Source organism: Sphaerodactylus townsendi, linkage group LG01 (genome assembly GCF_021028975.2).
Source record: "Sphaerodactylus townsendi isolate TG3544 linkage group LG01, MPM_Stown_v2.3, whole genome shotgun sequence".
Lineage (NCBI taxonomy): Eukaryota > Metazoa > Chordata > Lepidosauria > Squamata > Sphaerodactylidae > Sphaerodactylus > Sphaerodactylus townsendi.
The window spans coordinates 109,561,110-109,582,305 of NC_059425.1; the positions used below are offsets into that span (position 1 = coordinate 109,561,110).

A 21,196-nucleotide genomic window follows, 5' to 3' on the forward strand; every position below is an offset into this window, starting at 1 on the left:
TGGGGGGGGGGGGGGGTGGGGGGGGGGGGGGGTGGGGGGGGGGGGGGGTGGGGGGGGGGGGGGGTGGGGGGGGGGGGGGGTGGGGGGGGGGGGGGGTGGGGGGGGGGGGGGGTGGGGGGGGGGGGGGGTGGGGGGGGGGGGGGGTGGGGGGGGGGGGGGGTGGGGGGGGGGGGGGGTGGGGGGGGGGGGGGGTGGGGGGGGGGGGGGGTGGGGGGGGGGGGGGGTGGGGGGGGGGGGGGGTGGGGGGGGGGGGGGGTGGGGGGGGGGGGGGGTGGGGGGGGGGGGGGGTGGGGGGGGGGGGGGGTGGGGGGGGGGGGGGGTGGGGGGGGGGGGGGGTGGGGGGGGGGGGGGGTGGGGGGGGGGGGGGGTGGGGGGGGGGGGGGGTGGGGGGGGGGGGGGGTGGGGGGGGGGGGGGGTGGGGGGGGGGGGGGGTGGGGGGGGGGGGGGGTGGGGGGGGGGGGGGGTGGGGGGGGGGGGGGGTGGGGGGGGGGGGGGGTGGGGGGGGGGGGGGGTGGGGGGGGGGGGGGGTGGGGGGGGGGGGGGGTGGGGGGGGGGGGGGGTGGGGGGGGGGGGGGGTGGGGGGGGGGGGGGGTGGGGGGGGGGGGGGGTGGGGGGGGGGGGGGGTGGGGGGGGGGGGGGGTGGGGGGGGGGGGGGGTGGGGGGGGGGGGGGGTGGGGGGGGGGGGGGGTGGGGGGGGGGGGGGGTGGGGGGGGGGGGGGGTGGGGGGGGGGGGGGGTGGGGGGGGGGGGGGGTGGGGGGGGGGGGGGGTGGGGGGGGGGGGGGGTGGGGGGGGGGGGGGGTGGGGGGGGGGGGGGGTGGGGGGGGGGGGGGGTGGGGGGGGGGGGGGGTGGGGGGGGGGGGGGGTGGGGGGGGGGGGGGGTGGGGGGGGGGGGGGGTGGGGGGGGGGGGGGGTGGGGGGGGGGGGGGGTGGGGGGGGGGGGGGGTGGGGGGGGGGGGGGGTGGGGGGGGGGGGGGGTGGGGGGGGGGGGGGGTGGGGGGGGGGGGGGGTGGGGGGGGGGGGGGGTGGGGGGGGGGGGGGGTGGGGGGGGGGGGGGGTGGGGGGGGGGGGGGGTGGGGGGGGGGGGGGGTGGGGGGGGGGGGGGGTGGGGGGGGGGGGGGGTGGGGGGGGGGGGGGGTGGGGGGGGGGGGGGGTGGGGGGGGGGGGGGGTGGGGGGGGGGGGGGGTGGGGGGGGGGGGGGGTGGGGGGGGGGGGGGGTGGGGGGGGGGGGGGGTGGGGGGGGGGGGGGGTGGGGGGGGGGGGGGGTGGGGGGGGGGGGGGGTGGGGGGGGGGGGGGGTGGGGGGGGGGGGGGGTGGGGGGGGGGGGGGGTGGGGGGGGGGGGGGGTGGGGGGGGGGGGGGGTGGGGGGGGGGGGGGGTGGGGGGGGGGGGGGGTGGGGGGGGGGGGGGGTGGGGGGGGGGGGGGGTGGGGGGGGGGGGGGGTGGGGGGGGGGGGGGGTGGGGGGGGGGGGGGGTGGGGGGGGGGGGGGGTGGGGGGGGGGGGGGGTGGGGGGGGGGGGGGGTGGGGGGGGGGGGGGGTGGGGGGGGGGGGGGGTGGGGGGGGGGGGGGGTGGGGGGGGGGGGGGGTGGGGGGGGGGGGGGGTGGGGGGGGGGGGGGGTGGGGGGGGGGGGGGGTGGGGGGGGGGGGGGGTGGGGGGGGGGGGGGGTGGGGGGGGGGGGGGGTGGGGGGGGGGGGGGGTGGGGGGGGGGGGGGGTGGGGGGGGGGGGGGGTGGGGGGGGGGGGGGGTGGGGGGGGGGGGGGGTGGGGGGGGGGGGGGGTGGGGGGGGGGGGGGGTGGGGGGGGGGGGGGGTGGGGGGGGGGGGGGGTGGGGGGGGGGGGGGGTGGGGGGGGGGGGGGGTGGGGGGGGGGGGGGGTGGGGGGGGGGGGGGGTGGGGGGGGGGGGGGGTGGGGGGGGGGGGGGGTGGGGGGGGGGGGGGGTGGGGGGGGGGGGGGGTGGGGGGGGGGGGGGGTGGGGGGGGGGGGGGGTGGGGGGGGGGGGGGGTGGGGGGGGGGGGGGGTGGGGGGGGGGGGGGGTGGGGGGGGGGGGGGGTGGGGGGGGGGGGGGGTGGGGGGGGGGGGGGGTGGGGGGGGGGGGGGGTGGGGGGGGGGGGGGGTGGGGGGGGGGGGGGGTGGGGGGGGGGGGGGGTGGGGGGGGGGGGGGGTGGGGGGGGGGGGGGGTGGGGGGGGGGGGGGGTGGGGGGGGGGGGGGGTGGGGGGGGGGGGGGGTGGGGGGGGGGGGGGGTGGGGGGGGGGGGGGGTGGGGGGGGGGGGGGGTGGGGGGGGGGGGGGGTGGGGGGGGGGGGGGGTGGGGGGGGGGGGGGGTGGGGGGGGGGGGGGGTGGGGGGGGGGGGGGGTGGGGGGGGGGGGGGGTGGGGGGGGGGGGGGGTGGGGGGGGGGGGGGGTGGGGGGGGGGGGGGGTGGGGGGGGGGGGGGGTGGGGGGGGGGGGGGGTGGGGGGGGGGGGGGGTGGGGGGGGGGGGGGGTGGGGGGGGGGGGGGGTGGGGGGGGGGGGGGGTGGGGGGGGGGGGGGGTGGGGGGGGGGGGGGGTGGGGGGGGGGGGGGGTGGGGGGGGGGGGGGGTGGGGGGGGGGGGGGGTGGGGGGGGGGGGGGGTGGGGGGGGGGGGGGGTGGGGGGGGGGGGGGGTGGGGGGGGGGGGGGGTGGGGGGGGGGGGGGGTGGGGGGGGGGGGGGGTGGGGGGGGGGGGGGGTGGGGGGGGGGGGGGGTGGGGGGGGGGGGGGGTGGGGGGGGGGGGGGGTGGGGGGGGGGGGGGGTGGGGGGGGGGGGGGGTGGGGGGGGGGGGGGGTGGGGGGGGGGGGGGGTGGGGGGGGGGGGGGGTGGGGGGGGGGGGGGGTGGGGGGGGGGGGGGGTGGGGGGGGGGGGGGGTGGGGGGGGGGGGGGGTGGGGGGGGGGGGGGGTGGGGGGGGGGGGGGGTGGGGGGGGGGGGGGGTGGGGGGGGGGGGGGGTGGGGGGGGGGGGGGGTGGGGGGGGGGGGGGGTGGGGGGGGGGGGGGGTGGGGGGGGGGGGGGGTGGGGGGGGGGGGGGGTGGGGGGGGGGGGGGGTGGGGGGGGGGGGGGGTGGGGGGGGGGGGGGGTGGGGGGGGGGGGGGGTGGGGGGGGGGGGGGGTGGGGGGGGGGGGGGGTGGGGGGGGGGGGGGGGGGGGGGGGGGGGGGGTGGGGGGGGGGGGGGGTGGGGGGGGGGGGGGGTGGGGGAGGGGGGAGGTGGGGGGGGGGGGGGGTTAGGGGGGGGGGGGGGGGGGGGGGGGGGGGGTGGGGGGGGGGAGGGGGGGTGGGGGGGGGGAGGGGGGGGGGGGGGGGGGGGAGGGGGGGGGGGGGGTTGGGGGGGGGGGGGGGGGGGGGGGGGGGGGGGTGGGGGGGGGGGGGGGGGGGGGGGGGGGGGGGGGGGGGGGGGGTGGATTGAATCCACAAGTCCATGCCCCACCGGGACAGGCGGACGCCATCCGGCTCAAAAAGTTCTTTGTTGTCCCGGGTGATTTCAGCGTGGTCCACCACCGCTCCCCCGAGGGAGAGCACCACCTTGGCGGCCGCCTTATTTACTTTCCTGCAAGCCCTGTCCACGGCAGTGGGGTCCACCGCTCCCCTCCAGTGGACCCGCTGAAGCAGCTCGGACCAAACCAAAGTCATGCTGGGCCGATGCCTGGAGAGGCTCCGAAGCGTAGTGGCCACTGCATGATGGAGCTCCAAGCCCGACCTGGCCGGGAGATCCTCCTCCCCCAAGTGGATGACCAGGAGATCCGGTGTGGCCAACTGGAAAATGTACTCGATGAGCTTGGGCTCTAGCTCATGCCAAAGCATGTGCCCTTGCCCCAGCCATGTAATTCTTACGTGAGCCCCAAGTCCGAGATGCTGGCCCCAGTCGGATGAGCAGGCGTAGTCCCCGACTCCGTTGACGAGGCTGTGCCCCATGACCCACACCTGTCGAAAAACAGTCTGCGGCGTCCCTGGAGGCACTGTGAAGAGAATCAACAAGTCAGATGGGGGCGAATGTAAGCCCGAAAGGCCCCCGACCACCACCTCCCCAAGGTGCGGATGTCCTCCTGGGCCCTGCCCTCCTGCGCCGCGGACGTCGCGGCCCCAATTTGGAAGGAGTGCAACCCGAAATTGGCAGCCGGCAGCCCGGCCCGAGCCAGGCATGCCCTGAACACCGCCAGCATCTGGAACCTGGTGAGGGGGGAACCGTCCTCGTGTATCAGGAGCATGCCACCCACGCGAGGCCTGTGCCGGAGCCAAGAGATGAGGGAGGCGAGGGGGCAGGTGGCGTCGCCCGGCAGGGCCGGCATGGTGACCCAGACACCGCGGCCTTCCTGGTCGGTTTTGGAATGGGCAAGCCATGCATGAAACATGTCCCCGGACAGGACTAAATGCTCGCTGTGCAGCGCGGTGCTGGACGGCCGGTCCCAGGTGGGGGCAACTAGCTCCCCGGGCCTGAAAGCCCCATGGTGCACCAGGCGGAAAGCGGCTGCGAAATGTAACCGCTCATAGCGTGAAGCGCACACCTGCCGCAGCTCCCCGGTGACCACCCTTAACACCTCCCTGGTGACTGGGCGCCGGAGGTCCCTCTGACTGGGGCCCACCCGCCGCCAGCCCGCCACCAGCCGACGAACAACGAACGCCTTGGTCACATCTGGGAAGCCCGAAACCCTGCAGTAAAAGGCGATGCCCGCCAATTGCACCCCCATGGAGCGTGGGTGCATCCCCCGCCCATGGAGTTGTACCAAATACTCAAGTAGAAGGCCTGTGTCCACCCCGCCACGGACAGGGCGCCCCTTGGACGCTGCGTAGTTCCGGAAGTCGCGCACGGCTCTGTCGTACTGCCTACGCGTGGCCGGTGCCAACGAGTTCAAAACACCTGTGATGACGGCTCGCTGCCAAGGTTCCACAGGGACGCCGGCACTGTCGCCGGGAACAGCTCCGCCCCGGGGGCCAGACGCCGGAATCGATCCACCTGCTGGCGAGATAAAGCATCAGCGATCTCATTTTGCAAACCTGGAACGAAAGCAGCTTTAAAAGAAATGTTATAGGTGAGGCAGGTAAGAACAAGATTGCGAACCAAACGCATGACCCGTGCAGATTTGCTAGACTGCCTGTTCACCACGCGCACCACCGCCTGGTTGTCGCACCAGAAAAGCACCCTTTTGTTGAGCCAGAGATCGTGCCAAATGTGCACCGCCACCAAGATGGGGAAAAGTTCTAGGAAAGTGAGGTCCCTGGTGATGCCCTGCGTGTGCCACGCTGGAGGCCAGAGGCCCTGTGCCCACTGACCTTGAAAATACACACCAAAACCGTGAGCCCCGGAGGCATCAGAGTGCACCTGCAACTCCAAGCCGGGCTCCAGGGGTGTCTGCCACAAGGAGATGTCGTTGAAGCCTTGAAGGAAGGAGAGCCAGACCTGCAGGTCGTCTTTTAGGCCCCGGGAGACCCTGATGTGGTGGTCAGGGGACTTGCAGCCAGACAACGATCTCGCCAGCCGGGAACAGAAGGCCCTGCCCGGTGCAACCACCCTGCAGGCGAAATTGAGGTGGCCCAGTAAGGACTGCACCAGGCGCACTCTGCATTTGCGCAGGGGGAGAACGGACTGAAGCAGGTTGGTTAAGGCCAGGAGTTTATCGCCAGGGAGTGATGACGTGCCTAGTACCGTATCCAGGTGGATGCCCAAGTAGCTGAGGGCGGGGGAGGGGCCCTCCGTCTTGTTGGGGGCCAGGGGGACCCCCAGCTCGGCAGCCATGGTCTGGAAAGCCTGCAGGGCGACCTCGCACTCCCTGGTGCCCTGCCTGCCGATGAACAAGAAATCATCTAAGTAATGGGTCACCAGCCCGGAGGGCACCCGCTGCCTGAAGGCCCATTCGAGGAAAGTGCTGAAAGCCTCGAAAGCGGCACAGGCAAAGGAGCAACCCATGGGCATGGCCTTGTCCACGTACCACATGCCCTGGAAGTGGATGCCCAGCAGCTCGAAATCCAGCGGGGAGATGGGCAGGAGCCGGAAGGCCGACTGGATGTCACATTTTGCCAAGGAGGCACCCGTGCCGGCCTGTCTGATGAGGCAGACAGCCTCGTCCAGGGTGGCGTACCGGACTGTGCAAAGCTCAGGGTCGATGTAATCGTTCACTGAATCGCCCCGGGGGTAGGAGAGGTGTTGAATTAAACGAAACTCCCCCGGGGCCTTCTTAGGCACTATGCCGATGGGGGAGACCCGAAGGTTAGGGAGAGGAGGGTGGCTGAAGGGGCCGGCGATGCGACCGGCCTTGATTTCCTTTGCAAGCTTGTCAGCCACCACGCCCGGGTGATCGCGAACAGATTTTAAGTTGCTCGCCTGGTAGGCCTTCCTGAGGCCGCGATAAGGGATCCTGAAACCTGTCGAAAAACCATCACCCAGCATGCGCGCCGCGCGCCTGTCGGGATAATATCGCAGCCAGTCCAGCAGCACCCCCACCCGGACGGGTGTGGGGGCCAAAGACTGCAGTGGGGCGAGGAGTTCAGTGCTTCTGGGCGGCGGCGACGCTGCCCTGGCCACCGGCATCTTTTTGGGAGGGCCCGGCGCCAGGGGACCGGGCCTGCCGAAAGGGAGGGCGGCCGGCTGTCTTGGGGCAGCCCGCCCGGCTGTGATTTCCAGAACAGTTGGAGCAAACGTGCTCAAACCTGCATTTGGGCCGCTGGCAAGCGCCTCTATTAAATTCCCAACAGAGCCCCTTGGCCCCCGCCCGCCCTGAGTAAGCCCTGGCGGACTTGTCCGGGAAGGGGGGTTCCGCGGCCCCTTTCATGGCAGGCTGGACCACGACCATCCATGTTTGGTCGTGAATAAGATCCCAGCGGAAAAGGCTCTTATGGGAAGCGTTCTTGCGTATCGCCTCATTGTAGGCTATAGCCGCGGGTTCGCCGGCCAACACCCGGGCCCGCAGCACATGGGCCATATGGGCCGCCAAGTGCCAAGCCCGCAGGGGGTAGGCGGCCCCGATGAGGGCTAGGTATTCGGTGAAACCCTGCAGCCAGTTGTTGAAATTCCTCTCGGCCGCCGCCGGGTCCCTCCGTTTTTTGTTGGCCTTCCCGCCCGACAAGCCATGTTCCCCCTCTCGCCGAGGAAACTTGAAAATATCCACGTAGTACCCGTCAAGGGCCCGCTCCCGGAGTTTCCTGGGGAGATGGGACCCGGGAGGATTGCCGCTGTCGCCAGTCCGGGCCAGGGGACGGCTTCACACTCACCCCCCCCCTTAATCGCCTACGCTTCATGAGCCAAGGGGGGAGGGCGGGCACCTTCTCCTTTGGAACCAAAACTCCCCACTAGTTTGCAAGTCATCGCCCTCGGTAGACTCACCGGACGACAAGAGCTGGAAGACCGCCTGGAGGAACGGGAACGCCAGATGATCGCTTCTTCCTCCGGCCCTCTCGCTCGGAGGGATCGACGGATGCGCCCACCGGCTGATGGACGCGGGCTTGACTGGTGTGGGAAAGGTTGAGGTCCTCTGCCGCTCCACTCGTGGTGCCCGCTCAAGCGCCGCCGCTGACCGCCGTCGGCGCTGTGGTTCCAGATTCCCCTGCGCCAGCAGGGGGTCCCCGGATCCCCCGCCACCTCGCTGAGGGCTTGAGAGAAAGGTGCAGCAGCGCGGTCCGCCAGGTTCCGGACCAGGGGGGAAGCTGGGCCCGGCTTGCGGGCAGGCCCGGGCCGGGGGACCGCTCTGGCTTGCCGGAAAGTCGGCGAAGAGCCTCTCCAGCCGGGGACGACCGTACCCTTCGCCCCACCGGCCTGCCCCTGCCGGTCGGGGACAGGCCCAAAGCCGTGGCGGCGGCCGCTCCGATGCGACCCACCACGGGCTCCTCTTCCGAAGTCCCCGGCTGTGCCCGTCTGGGCCCGGACCCTGTTGAAGAGGGCTCAGGCTCTGCCCGAAGATGCCGGCCCCCCCGCGGGGAGCTCCTTGCTCTTGGCCCGCTTTGGCCCCATTCCGACTTCGAGACCGGCTGTCGACCAAAAGAAGGAAAGAAAAGGAGAGGAAAACAAGGAAGGTGAGTAAGAATGGAAGCGAGAGAGAAAGAGAGTGAGCAAAGGCCCCAACCAGTCTCCTTCCGGGCCTTACACGAGACACCAACAAAAAACTACCACGCCTTGCTGGGTCTCGCCGCCGGGAAGGGCGCGGACTGAGCGAGGCGTCCTTATATACCCTGGCTCCTCCCGCCTTTATGGCTGGGAGCCAATCATTGCACCCGGTTCTGCAGCATGCCGCCAAAACCATGCATGCCCATATTTCGCTCCGTTGCTCACCCCGGCAGCAATGGCTTGGGTGCATCTAATTTCTTAATAAATAGAAATCTATGGCCCTTTCCGCAAACGCAAAATAATGTGTTTTCAAACCACTTTCACAACTGTTTGCAAGTGGATTTTGCTATTCCGCACAGCTTCAAAGAGCATTGAAAGCAGTTTGAACGTGCATTATTCTGCATGTGTGGAATGAGCCTATGTTATTGCACAGAAACGAAGAGAAGTGTATTTGGCATTCTCAAAATCTATATTCTTTTTAGGCAATTTAATGGAATCTTGATGATTCTCATTGAGCAGATACACATCCTGATTGTATTTGAATCCCCACTGGTCTTAAACACAAATGTCTGATGCTATTTATGGACTTCCCTTGCTGTAGCAGTTTCCTTTTAGTAGTTTTAGTAGTCAGTCCCTAGTTTCTGAGGAGACTTTTCATTCTGCATTCATGTCGGTTTTTATTTTATTAAAAAAAATCTTAACCATTAACATTCTTCAGCAGATGTTTACAACTGGCATAAGATTTGCTACTTCCCTGATGACAAAGTACATAGAAAATAACCATGATTATTGTATTGTTGAAGGCTTTCACGGCTGGATTCAACTGGTTCTGGTGGGTTTTCCGGGCTGTGTGGCTGTGGTTTGGTGGATCTTGTTCCTAACATTTCGCCTGCATCTGTGGCTGGCATCTTCAGAGGTGTATCACAGAGGGAAGTCTGTTACACACTGTGTCCAGAAAGAAGGGAGTTGCGGGTGGGGCTTATCAGTCCAGGGAGTGATTCACATTTTCATGCCCTGCAACAGCAGCAGTATTGGTGAATGCAAATCCTGTGTTTGGGTAGTGTTTGTGGGGCAGGAGAAAAATGGCTGGCATCATACGTTTGCAAGGGATTTGTTGCTGATTGCCAAAAGTGGGAAGAGAATTTTCAAAAGGCAGTGATGGTGAGAAATGTATGCTTTCCAGTTTCCAGACTTTTGCTAACATGCTTTGTAGGCAGCAATGTTGTTTGAAAAAACGAACATGTTTGGACTGTTTCCTCCTCCAGCCTTTCCTAACACATGAAAAAGCAAAAGCAAACTTCCCCCCTTTTTTGCTGTAGGGCTTGAAAGAGAGAGAGAGAAGTCTCATTTAGAACTCTCTCCCTTCCCAAGACTTTTTTCAACAAAAGCTGCTGTTGTGCTACCTCCCCGCCCCCAACCTGGCTTGAATGAGGCATTTTAAAACTGAACCAACGACTAAACCACCACCTTCTTCAGGGCCATCTTAACAGCATTATAGACCCCTGGGCAAAGCAGTCCATGAAGGTCCTTACCTACATAACTTCTCAAAGAAATAACAAATGTAAAGGGTTGATAAAATTAAACATATATTTATTAGTTCTTCCAACAAAACCAGTGTTTAAACATTAAAAAACAGGTTGCACAGTAAAGATTAATCAGCACAAGCATTTAAGTCTTGAAAAACACAAAAATGTCAACATGTGAATGATACTCAATTGGTAAACCACACAGATGGAGGTGGCATAGTATGAAATTACCATGAATTATTTATTATTAATCAACTGTTCAACACAAACATTTGCAAAATTACTTTGCAGATAATTGCTTTATAATTGGCTTGAAGTCAGTGGTCTTCAGGATGTCATTTTCCATACACATGGATAAAAGTCAGTTCAAACACTCTGCTTCGTTGTGCTGCAAAGCTGATTTTTTTATAAGTTTCAGTCTTGAAAATGAATGTTCTCCTGCACAGTTGCCTTTTCCAATAACAAATATTTATAGTTTAGTTTAATATAGCATTTATTTGTTTACTGACAGCAAGTCACAAGGTACATAGATTAGCAAGGGGCCCCTATGTTTGTGGGTCCCTGGGCAACTGCCCAGCATGTCCATGCACTAAGACAGGAAGGGAGAATGGAAGGGAGAATTGATGGAAATCGTCCTTCTTTTCCTGCTTCTCTTCTGTTAGTAAAAAAGTTAGTCTGGATCCAACCCAATGTTGTTACTTCAGATAATGGAATGAAATTTAATTATTTTAAAAGATACTCTCTTTTTTGCTGTTGCATGGCTTAACAGAAAGTAGAACAACCACATTCATGTTTGGAAGCAGCTTAAAGACCAATACATTTTTCAAAATACGAGCTTTTAAAAAATTTTAAATTATTTTTTTCATTTTATAAAGCATACAGAAAAATAAATAAGGAAAAAAGGTTATACAATAAAGAAAGGCAAAAAAGAATAAAAATTAAAAAGGGATCTTAGCTTTTATAAAAGATTTTCTATATAAGTGATCCTGAATTACATTGCTCATTTGATATATTTTCCCACAATATCTTACTCCTTTTAAGTAAATACACACCAGCATTTATATTTATTACTTCTACAACACATTCCAACTGTTATTTTATATAATCTCACCATTGTGTTTATGATTTTATAATAATTATTTAACTATTGTACAATAAATCTTCTCCCTAATGTTATATTTTAATAACAAGTCTTTAGCAGTTTTTCTGTTTATTCTTATCACGATATTCAGTGTTTAAATATATGTGTATAGTTTTAGTATTAGTTAATTAAATATTTTATGATTAATCAATTACATTTTTAATCTACACAATGTAAAAAAATTATTTACATTGCATTATATTGAAATTCAGTACAATACCAAAAAAATATAATTCCTACTTTTTATTAAACTCCTGTTTTTGGCCTGTCTGTTTACAAAGTTAGTTAATTTGGCCATTTTGACATATTCTCTTTCTTCCCATTTTTCTTGATATGGACAATTCTTTGATCTTGTGTAATTTTTGAAGTTAAAACTTTCAGTTCCAAAATGAATAATATGAGCTTTTGAGAGTCAAATATTATTTTATCAGTGCCACTAAGAGATGATAAGTTCAGAATTCTGGAGGCTGTACCATTTCAGCCTGTGGATTATAGGTTTCAAACCGAAGGTACGCCCTCCCCCAAAATGTCTGCTTCTTAATCGCACTGCTCCCTCAAATTTTATTAATCTTTTATAATAATCCTTTTGTTGTCAATTCTTTTTTCCTTATCTAGCTGTTCTTTCTTCCAGTCATGCATTGCTTGCTGGACTTAGGAGTAGCCACTGTTTCATTCGTATCACTCGAACTCTGAAACTGTTCATTTGTGGTCATAAAATTTTTCCCCTTTGATTCCGAAGTAGTTCTGACCAAGTTGTCTGGAAATTTAGTACCCACAGTGATGTATCAACTTCAAAGAAACTTTTGGTCTTTCCCCATCTACTAACTTATTTTCTTGTCAGCTAGTCTAGACCACTTAGGAAAGTACTGTGAAACATACTGGAAATTTAGGTGGTTTTGCCAAGAAAAGCAGGTTGATACACCCAGTGTCATAGCCATGACTGTATTAAGTGAGAGCCTACTTATTAAAAAGGAAAACAAACAAAAACTTTAAAGATTAAAACATAAACAAACCTAGCAGTACCTCAGCTGTTACTGATTTCTGTATAAGGTTGTTTCTACGTGGCACAATTATACCGGGGTAGAAAAGGTATAGTACATACCAGTACTTTTTTATTCCTGTTTCTGCCTCTGCATGGCTCCCCGCTTCTTCATAGGAACCGAGGCAGGACCGGGAGGTAATGATCCAGTTTGTTCCGCACACCTCACTGGCTCTCCCTGCTTCTCTGCGCCAGAGCCACAAGGAGGTCTCTCAGCGGCTCCCTTTCTTTCCCACTAGCCTGCTAGCCATGGCGGGGGCGGTGTGTGCCTCCCAGCACTTTTAGGAGGAAGCGGAGTGGCAAGATCAGTGGCCTTCGAAACAGTTGACTACTCCATCAATTCGTATACTGAGTGGGTGTTAAGGAAGCAGCCATTTGGTGGCTTAAGTGTTTTTTCTTTGATGAGACAAAGAGTATCAACCAGAGAAACACAATCAAATGGGGGATTTGGCATGTGAAATACAATATATATGAGGTCACTGAATGAGATTATTTGGTGCTTTGAGGCCAGTCACGCCACAAGGAAGCCTCTCAGTGATCTCCTTTCTTACCCACTTGTCTACTACCTGTAGCAGGGGTGGTGGTGGGTGGCATGCCTCCTGCTGCTTTTAGGAGGAAGTGGTGTGGCAAGAAAAATATCCCGGGTTTGCTCCCGTGGTGTTTGCACGGCAGCAGGGTCACACGGGGACATTTAAAAAGAACCACCAATGTGGCAATTTTTGAAAGTCATGAGGTAAAGGAAAAATAGCGAGGCAACACTGGGGCAGACTCTATGGAGGAGTGGGGAATCAAACTTGGTTCTCCAGATTAGAGTCTACCTGCTCTTAACTACTATACCTCGCTGGTTACAACTTTAAAAAAATCATTTTAAAAGGAGATTCAATGAAAATATCTTGAGGCTGGGAATAAAACATTTTCAGAACCAAAGTGGGGGAAAAGCAATGTGGAACTCCATGGAGGAAACTTTTTATTTCTGACTCAAAATGTTTTATAAAGTTTGTGCAGAAAGAGCCATAATGTATTTCAGTGGGGAGCATGCAAGTCAATTGACATTTCTGGCTCCCATTATATCCAATGGGAATTCGATCAATTTCATTTTCAATCCCTTCAACTGTAGGTTGGCAGGATTATAAATAAAATTAAAACAAGGGAATACAATAAAACAGTTCTGTTATTCTGTTACATGATTGGTCTAGGTTATTAACTGATTCATATAGTAAATGTTCTCCTTTGTACTATATTTATTTCCCTACAATTACCTTTACAGTTGCTAATTATTTGGTTACTATAAAAATTCCAAACATTTTAATTTTTCTAGCAAGGTGTAATTCACTTCCCACAGTTGAACACACAGGAAGTTTTAAAGATATCCCCTGGATTGAAGAAACTGTTCTATGCTTGGAACTATTGAAACCATCTCACATGTGTTGTTACACTGTCCTCTACTTACAGAAGCCAGACATGACATATTGGAATCTCTTATTAACTCTGCTCTCTTGTGCTCCAGTAATTATATTATTGTGGCATTGTTATTTTCAAATGATGTGGGCTGGCTAATAGCTGCAGCCAGATTTCTTGTATATGTTTTCAAATGAGAATTCCATCATCTCCTATTGTTTCCAGAAGACAATGTTGTCCTTCATTTCAGTACATCCATAATAACATACACCAAATCTTTCTAATCGTACATGAGCAAATACTGCATTCAGACAGCAGACTGTGAAGGGAAAGTTGGAAAGGAGGGAAGGAGATTGGGAGAGGTAGGCTACCCTTCCCCTGCCTTTAGCTGATTTCTCCAGACGGTTTCCTTCACTCACAAGAAGCCACCACTGTGACTGGGCCCACCGGCAGCATTCATTTATTGGCAAGGGACCACTTAAGCCTACTGGAGATTCCAGCTGTGTTTGAAGGGCTTTATTTTTTTATTTGAACAGAACACAAGTTTTTTTTAAAGCTGGGATTTGCTTAGAATCGTAGAGTTGGAAACATATTTTCCTGTATTATGTGGGCCCTAAATTAGGAAAAACAATTTTTCACACAGTTGCTCGCCAGATAGATTAAAACCGTCCTTAAGTACTCTGACAGGTGTCACCCATCCACTGCTGATTACTACCACTTTTGTAAAAACCCAGGAGCAGCAGAGGCGTAGTGGTTAAGAGCAGGTGTACTCTAATCTGGAGGAACCGGGTTTGAATCCCCACTGTGCTGCCTGAGCTGTGGAGACTTATCTGGGGAATTCAGATTTAACTTGTACATTCCAATACACGCCAGCTGGGTGACCTTGGGCTAGTCACAGTTCTTCTGAGCTCTCTCAGCCCCACCTACCTCACAGAGTGTTTGTTGTGAGGGGGGAAGGGTACAGACTTTGTAAGGCCCTTTGAGTCTCCTACAGGAGAGAAAGGGGGGATATAAATCCAACTCTTCTTCTTCTACAGCTTCTCTTCAGGCAGTCTCACGATGAAATCTGCAAGGCTGCCATGTGATCCTCTGCTTCCTTTTTTGTATACCATTACTCTGTGGCCCTAAATTCCAGGTGTGACTCTGTGGTTAGGAAAGCAGTTTAGCATTTGAGAGCAGAATCCCTACCTCCTTTGTTACTGGGCTTGTTAATTGTCTCAATGTGAGACTTCACCGAGGGACTCAATGGTGAAAACAGGATTGTACATGCCTGCTACTGTTGTTTGTTGAGAGACTTGGGACAGGTATTAGGTTTGGGCAGGTTTACATCTCCTCTTCTGACCCCACTGTAGGCTCTTCACAGTTATTTCTTGCAATGTGGGTCCCTTTGGTGACTTTGGATAATGGAGCCAGTGGCATACCACCCATAGGGACATGGGGTAACCCATGTCCCTGGGCACACACCTTTCAGTCATGTGGGGGGGCACCGGGTGCTGTCTGGGTCCCCATGCCCAGTCTTTCCTAGTGCGCTGCTCGCCGACACCTAAGGTAGGGCCCAGCCATGTGGACAGAAGGTCTCTCCCCCATGGGGAGATTGTGCCGGCATGCAAGATCAGGCCTAGCCATGTGGACAGGAGGCCTTTCTCCCATCGGGTATCTGCCACGGCACCCTGCCCTGCCCCACCTCCCCAGGACCTGGGGAGGACAGGAGGCAGCCTGCAGGGTGGTGGTGGGGACTCGGATGGGCACCATGGCAGAAGGCTGACCTAGGAGCCAGCCTGCTGCTGGGGTGCCCTTCCGAGCTGCCCCTGAGCTCCACCCCGAGTGTGTGTGTGTGGGGTGCGCCCAGAGCAGGTGTTGTCCCCGGGCACCATTTTTCCCAATACACCTCTAAATGGAGAGAAAGGGGTACTGGCTCCCTCATGGCACCTGATGGCTTCATCAAATGAAGATGGGTGGGAAGTGCCCTGCAAGCCTTAGAAAGCTCTAAAAAGCTTTGAAATCTCATCTCTGTGGCTGGCCAGTACCTGCACAGACAGTCTTGATGAACAAGTTGCAGGTAAGTGCTATGCTCCTTTCCTTACCATCCCATTGAGTTCCCAGATGTAGAAACAGTTCTTCACTATGTACAGCTATTAGGTTACTGTATTGTCATGTGTAGTAATCACAATTCATAACTTTTCTGACATTTGCAAAGCCTGATACAATACACTGCAGATGGGAATTATTCATAAACTGTTCTTTTAAGATCTTTTTTTCTTTTTAACGGAATGAGAGCTGAACAAAAGAATACTTGTTTGAATTAACATTAACATTTCAGTTGTTGACATTGGAAGGATGTGGATTGCTAACTGGTGGTGACCCATTGCTTTGAAGGGGATTTGGGTTTTTGAAGTTGTGAGTAGAAACACTGCAGGGGCTGATGTCCTGCAGAGGCAGGTGGCTATATCACACGTTTGGATAAATATCACATTGTTTCAAGCAGAGACAGAACATTCCCATAACCCTTTAACTGGTGCTCTTATTTTGCTATCATGATTTGAAAATTCTGTATCCCATTTTAAAACTATTTTTAAGTTTTGTACCAAAAATTTCCATTTCAGGGTTGAAACTTTAGCTCAGAACTAACATGTCCTTCTATATGAGAGCATGGAAGATGTGAAAAGGAGTTGATTAGTATGATGTCCCCTTGAAGATGTTCCAAAAACTTTTGCTGGTAGAGAATACAGCAGTCAATTTGGGGGGAGATGGCCTGGAAGCTCTGTTCCAGTGCTTCTTTGTCTCTATGTATAATTTAAGATGCTGGTAAGCTGGTGCTTACATTTAAAGTCCTTTTTTACCTGAAGCCCAGATACTGGAAGGACCATGCAGTTATTATGCACCTAACAACCAATTCTTTCAAAAGTTAGGAAACAGCCTACTGATAGGGCAGTCACCGAACTGGGTTTTCAGGCAAGACTGAATGACAAAAGAGCTTCTGGGGCACGTTGAATAAGTTTATGCTTGATTATTTTAATTATTTTGTTTTAATTTATTTTGTTTTTATTTTGTTTAATTTTTTTTTTAGTTAAAGCTAATATTTCTGTATTTTGTTTGTTGTCACCTGCTTGTTTCAAAAGAAAGGCAAGGTATCCAAATAACCTAAATATATAGTCATGTGTGGTTATTAGCACTGTTTTGAAACAAACCATCAGTTTGTGAAGCTTTGCTGTAATTCTACTTGCAGTAAAACATGCTTTGCTGAAAAATGCAATGGGCTCTAGGCAGCTGTTGGTAGTGGGTGCAGCAGCAAGGCAGGATCTTTCAAATCAGTAGTGCATATTAATGTCATACCTGGGGGTCATGAGGGGACTTGAGACCCAGACACCACTTGCCTGAGTCACATAGGGCTCATTTTGCCAACTGCACGCCCTTGCTTGCCCTGTTCCCTCATCCACCCACCTGGCTCACCCAGCCCATTTACCACTTCCTCACCCTCCCCAATCACCTGGGTCACATGGGGGTGCATTTAGCCACCTGCCTGCCCCTGCCTGCTCACCTGCTGTGCTCCCCTGCCCCAACCTGACAGGCTCACCTGCCCCTTTGGTTTGGCCACCTTGCTCGGCTGCCCTGTTCACTGGTTGCTCTCCCGCCCAGCTTGCCTGCACCATTCGCTGCTCGCCTGCCTTGCTCAGCCGCCTGGCTTGACCACCTCCTTTGCTGCCTGCCCTGCTAGCTTGCTCACCTGCCCATCTTTACCGCCCCATTTGCCATTCATCCCACCCTGCTCATTCACCCACCCCACTCACCTGCCAGCCCCACTCGCCTACCTGGCTCACCTGCCCTGTGTCTCTCGCTCACCTGCTCCACTCACTCATTCTGCTTGCTTGCCCACCTGGCTTGCCTGCCCCATTGACTGCTCATTCTCCTGCCTTCCTCACCTGCCCACTTGCTTGCCTGCCAGCTTGCTCAATTTTGAGTGACTCAGTTTTGGGGGGACAGGGTGGTCAACCAGTACTTGCCCTCAGGTGCCATTTCTTTCAGGTATGCCAATGAACATTATAAGACTTCTTTATATACAATGTTTTTTTGTGAAGATTTTGTTCAAACTAGCAAGTAATTTTCCTTGTTCTGGTCTGTGGATAATTTGCACTTTTACATCAGCAAAGCATCAGACTCTTGACAATGCAACATAAAGTTGTCCATGGCTGAAGACTGGTTCTGGTAGGTAGATACCAAGTTTCTGCAGTGTTTGACCTTGAGATTTATTAATGGTCATAGAGGCCTTTAATCAGGATTTGAAAATAGCAGCAATGAAGGAGTTACTGAACAGTACCCCCTCCTCTTTCCAAAGCGTTCCCTACAGCAGCAGACTTTGCCAGGCTGGATGGCCAAGGGCGACACTTCCCAGCAGGTCGTGCTTTTTCTGGTTTGTTGTTGGGAACACACTGATCAATTATATAATAAGATGACTGGTAAGAGAGCTGGTGTGGTGTTCTTGCCCTGGGCTCCATTTTCTGTAGATATTCCACTGGCTCAAGTGTCGAAATCCCACCAACCCTTTTTATAGTGAGAGGTTCCCTCTCGCACCCTATGTCAGATTCTGCACTGGACAAGTTATAAGTCTTTGCTTAAACTCTCAAAGTACAGGAAAAGAGATTCCAGCTAAAAATTAGGAAGAACTTCCTGATGGCAAGGCTGTTCAACAATAGAATACACTGCCTCAGAGTGTAGTGGAGTCTTCTTTTTTTGCTGGTTGGCCATTTGTTGGCCATGTGTATTCCTGCATGGTAGAGGGTTTGGCTGGATGGCCCTGGTGGTCTCTTCCAACTCTATGATTCTATAATTAGCCACAGAGTTCTTTAGTGTTTATCCCATTAAAGAAACTTTTCTGCTTCTAACTCAGGTAAGGCAAAAGTTTCAGAGAGTGAATCCATTCTTTTCTCTTGCACAATTAGCAAACCAGACATGAACGAAAAAAGAGATTCTTTTTATTGAGCAAGACAGAGAAAAATTAAGGCACAAAAAGAATTAAAACCACATAACTGTGGAAATGCATACTAAAATTATTAGTGTTCTTAGGATTTCTTCCTCATATTATTACTGATGATAGTTTTAATACAAATCAAGGTTTTATATTTTGTCTCATTGCCTTTAGGAATGATAAATTACCACAGATCTCACCAATTATTTTTCTGAGACTTCCAGCCAGAGAAATCTGATTAGCTTGCCGTAGGAGTATATATTTATAGAAATATATCTTTCTCTAGGTCTCTAATCATATGGTTATTTCTAGATATCTGGTTTCTACTAAATAAGAGAAAATCAAAGTGCAAATAGCCAATCAGTGGTGCATATAAGATCATCTAATATAGTAAGAGTAGAAAACCTATCACAACTCTTGAAAAGCAATTAATCTAGTCAGTTGTTCCAACTAACAGTCCAAGATAGTTCCAAACTAAGCAATAGGTGTGTAATCTCTCAACTTGTAATAAAAAGGAATTATATAATTGCTACTGCATCACATAGCGATTTATGTATGTTAATCAAGATGGTTCTTATTTCCTTAATAAATTCTTGATTTTTCTTTCCATTTCTGTATGAACTTTGATTTTAAAAAAACTCTGAGAGTATAGGGTTCTCTCACCAATGACCATTCAACTTTGCTACATAGGGTTACATGTATATATACAGAGAGAGAGAGAGATTTAGGATACTTCTTGTAGAAACCAGGGAAAGGAGAAAAACTAAGGTGTTCCTCCAGGTGGTGGTAGTTAGGTTATCATTCCTAAGGCCTGAAGGCCTGGCAAAAGTAGGTTAAAGAGTGCTAGAATTTACCTTTTCCCTCATCTGTGGCAACTTTTTAAAGATGCAATGCTGGCAGTTGCCATTAGAATAAAGGTATTACTACATAGAAAAAAATGAAAGTTAAAGAAGATATGATCCAAGATATCCCATAATTTTAAATGTCTTAAAGTAGCAGTATGCCCCTACAGTTCATAATGAGCTTAATCTGCTTGGGAAGGGGTCTACTCTTCAATCCTGCTGCATCTTTCTAATGCAGTTTTTTGACCTATGGTATATGTATGCGGTCCTCCCCATGGAATACATGTCTTGTTGATATTTAATGGATATTATCTTTTGCTTTGATTGAAGAATATAATTGCATCATTTATTATTTAAACAGGTTGAACCAGTAATACAGAAGGACCATGAGAGTTTGGTGCATCACATCCTACTTTATCAATGTAGCAGCACCCTGAATGACAGTGTAGTGGGCTATGGTCATGAGTGCTACCATCCAAACATGCCAGATTCTTTCCTCACATGTGAAACCGTAATTTTTGCTTGGGCCATTGGAGGAGAGGTAAGATAAATTTGATTTATTTATCAAATAGTAATGATGATTGAAGGTGTTCCATTTACCTATTTCTTACCATTTTTATAAGTTCTTGGGTGGTTCTTTTAATATCTGACCTATCATTGTTATTATATTGCTAGCTCACTTCCATCATTTCTTCTTGGTCAGTTACAGAAAGGGGTGATAATTAGGAAAGGAGTGGGAAGCTGGATAGTCATGCTCCCATTCTCACTATTCAGTTTCTATTTGTTGCAATGATAGAGATGTAAAAATGAGGCAAAAACATAAAAATCCAACAGAATAAAAATGAGGCAAAAACATAAAAGTCCAACATAAATATGGTTAAGTGATATGTCTATCTTCAACATGATGTCAGCAGACTCAGATATTTGTTGCTCTAGTAGCACTTTCAGGTTTGTGTCAGTTCTAAGAGGTCTGTCATTTTTCTTCAGCTTGTATGCTAAGATGTAGTTAAAGATATGCTTCAAACTGGATCAACATGTTATAGCAATAGAACCTGTTTAATTCTGGTGGCATGTTTCAAATTTCAGGGCTTCACGTATCCTCATCATGTTGGTTTATCCATTGGTACAGCAACAGATCCTCAATATGTGCTTATGGAAGTGCATTATGACAATCCATCATATCTGGAAGGTGCTTTTCTTTGTTTTAATTTCTAAGCTGTTAAATATGCTAATTAAAGAAATGCTAATATATTTACATATAGGTTACAATATAATCTGTATTTGCATATATTTTCTTGGGTTTTTCCTAAAACAAGTGAAATGAGGTATCAGCAGATGAAGTCCACATTGCTGCATAAAATCTCAAGTGTGAATATCCTAGGGCTTGCACTGGCCCATGTTGAAGTTGGATGAACGAAACTGGGGCTACAATACCTTGGTCCTAAGATCCATTCAGTGGTTGTCTGTCTGTTTCTAGGTCCAATTTAAGGTGCATGTGCTTACTTAAAGCCCCTTACAACCTGAAATCCAAATACTTGAAGTACCATGCAGCAATTATATTCCTCTAACCAACGTCTTCCAAAAGTTCCCTCATTCTCAATGAAGTGAGCAATGACCTGGGACTGGGCCTTTTCTTCCTCTTCCCTGATCTTATGAAATAGCCTCCTGATAATAGTAGGGTAGGCACCCACACTTGGAGTCACAATGGTGATGCACTCAGCTTGAAAAGAAAAAAGGAATAAATGAAACCTTTGTAGGTGAATCCATAACTGAGGACACACAGAACTGAAATAAGTTACTTGTCACAGCAACTGTTATGTGTGGCAAGTGCTGTCAAGTCACAGCAACTTTTGGTAATGACAGAAAGGGGCTTTGAAGTCAAGTGAGAAGCAGAGGTGGTTTGCTATTACCTTCCTCTTCAGAGTCTTCCTTGGTGGCCTCCCCTCCAAGCCCAGGCCCTGCTTAGCTTCCTAGATCTGATGAGATCGGGCTATAAAATGGTGCCTCCCCTCCCTAGCAATTGTTCTAGACACTATCAGTTTTCTCACAGCACTCCAGGTTGCAGTGGATGTTTGATCCAGGGGAAGACAAAATACTGCAACTTGAATTGAGCTATCTTTCCAATAAGCAATTTGCTTCCTTACAATAAGTCGTATGGATAATACTCCACATCTGTTATACTAAACAACTTCTGTCTCAAAAAATCCATACAAAAACATAAGAATTTTCTGTGCAGCTTAGAACAGT

General features: G+C 54.1%; 1 protein-coding gene across 1 annotated transcript in view; it reads left to right on the plus strand.

The window, feature by feature from the left end:
- MOXD1 (monooxygenase DBH like 1) overlaps window positions 1–21,196 on the plus strand; it is a 59,436-nt gene that overhangs the window by 24,654 nt on the left and 13,586 nt on the right. Inside the window, exons 5-6 of the mRNA XM_048490554.1 lie at window positions 19,311–19,490; window positions 20,036–20,138. Coding sequence (XP_048346511.1) covers window positions 19,311–19,490; window positions 20,036–20,138 — 283 coding nt within the window. The remainder of the gene's footprint in view (window positions 1–19,310; window positions 19,491–20,035; window positions 20,139–21,196) is intronic.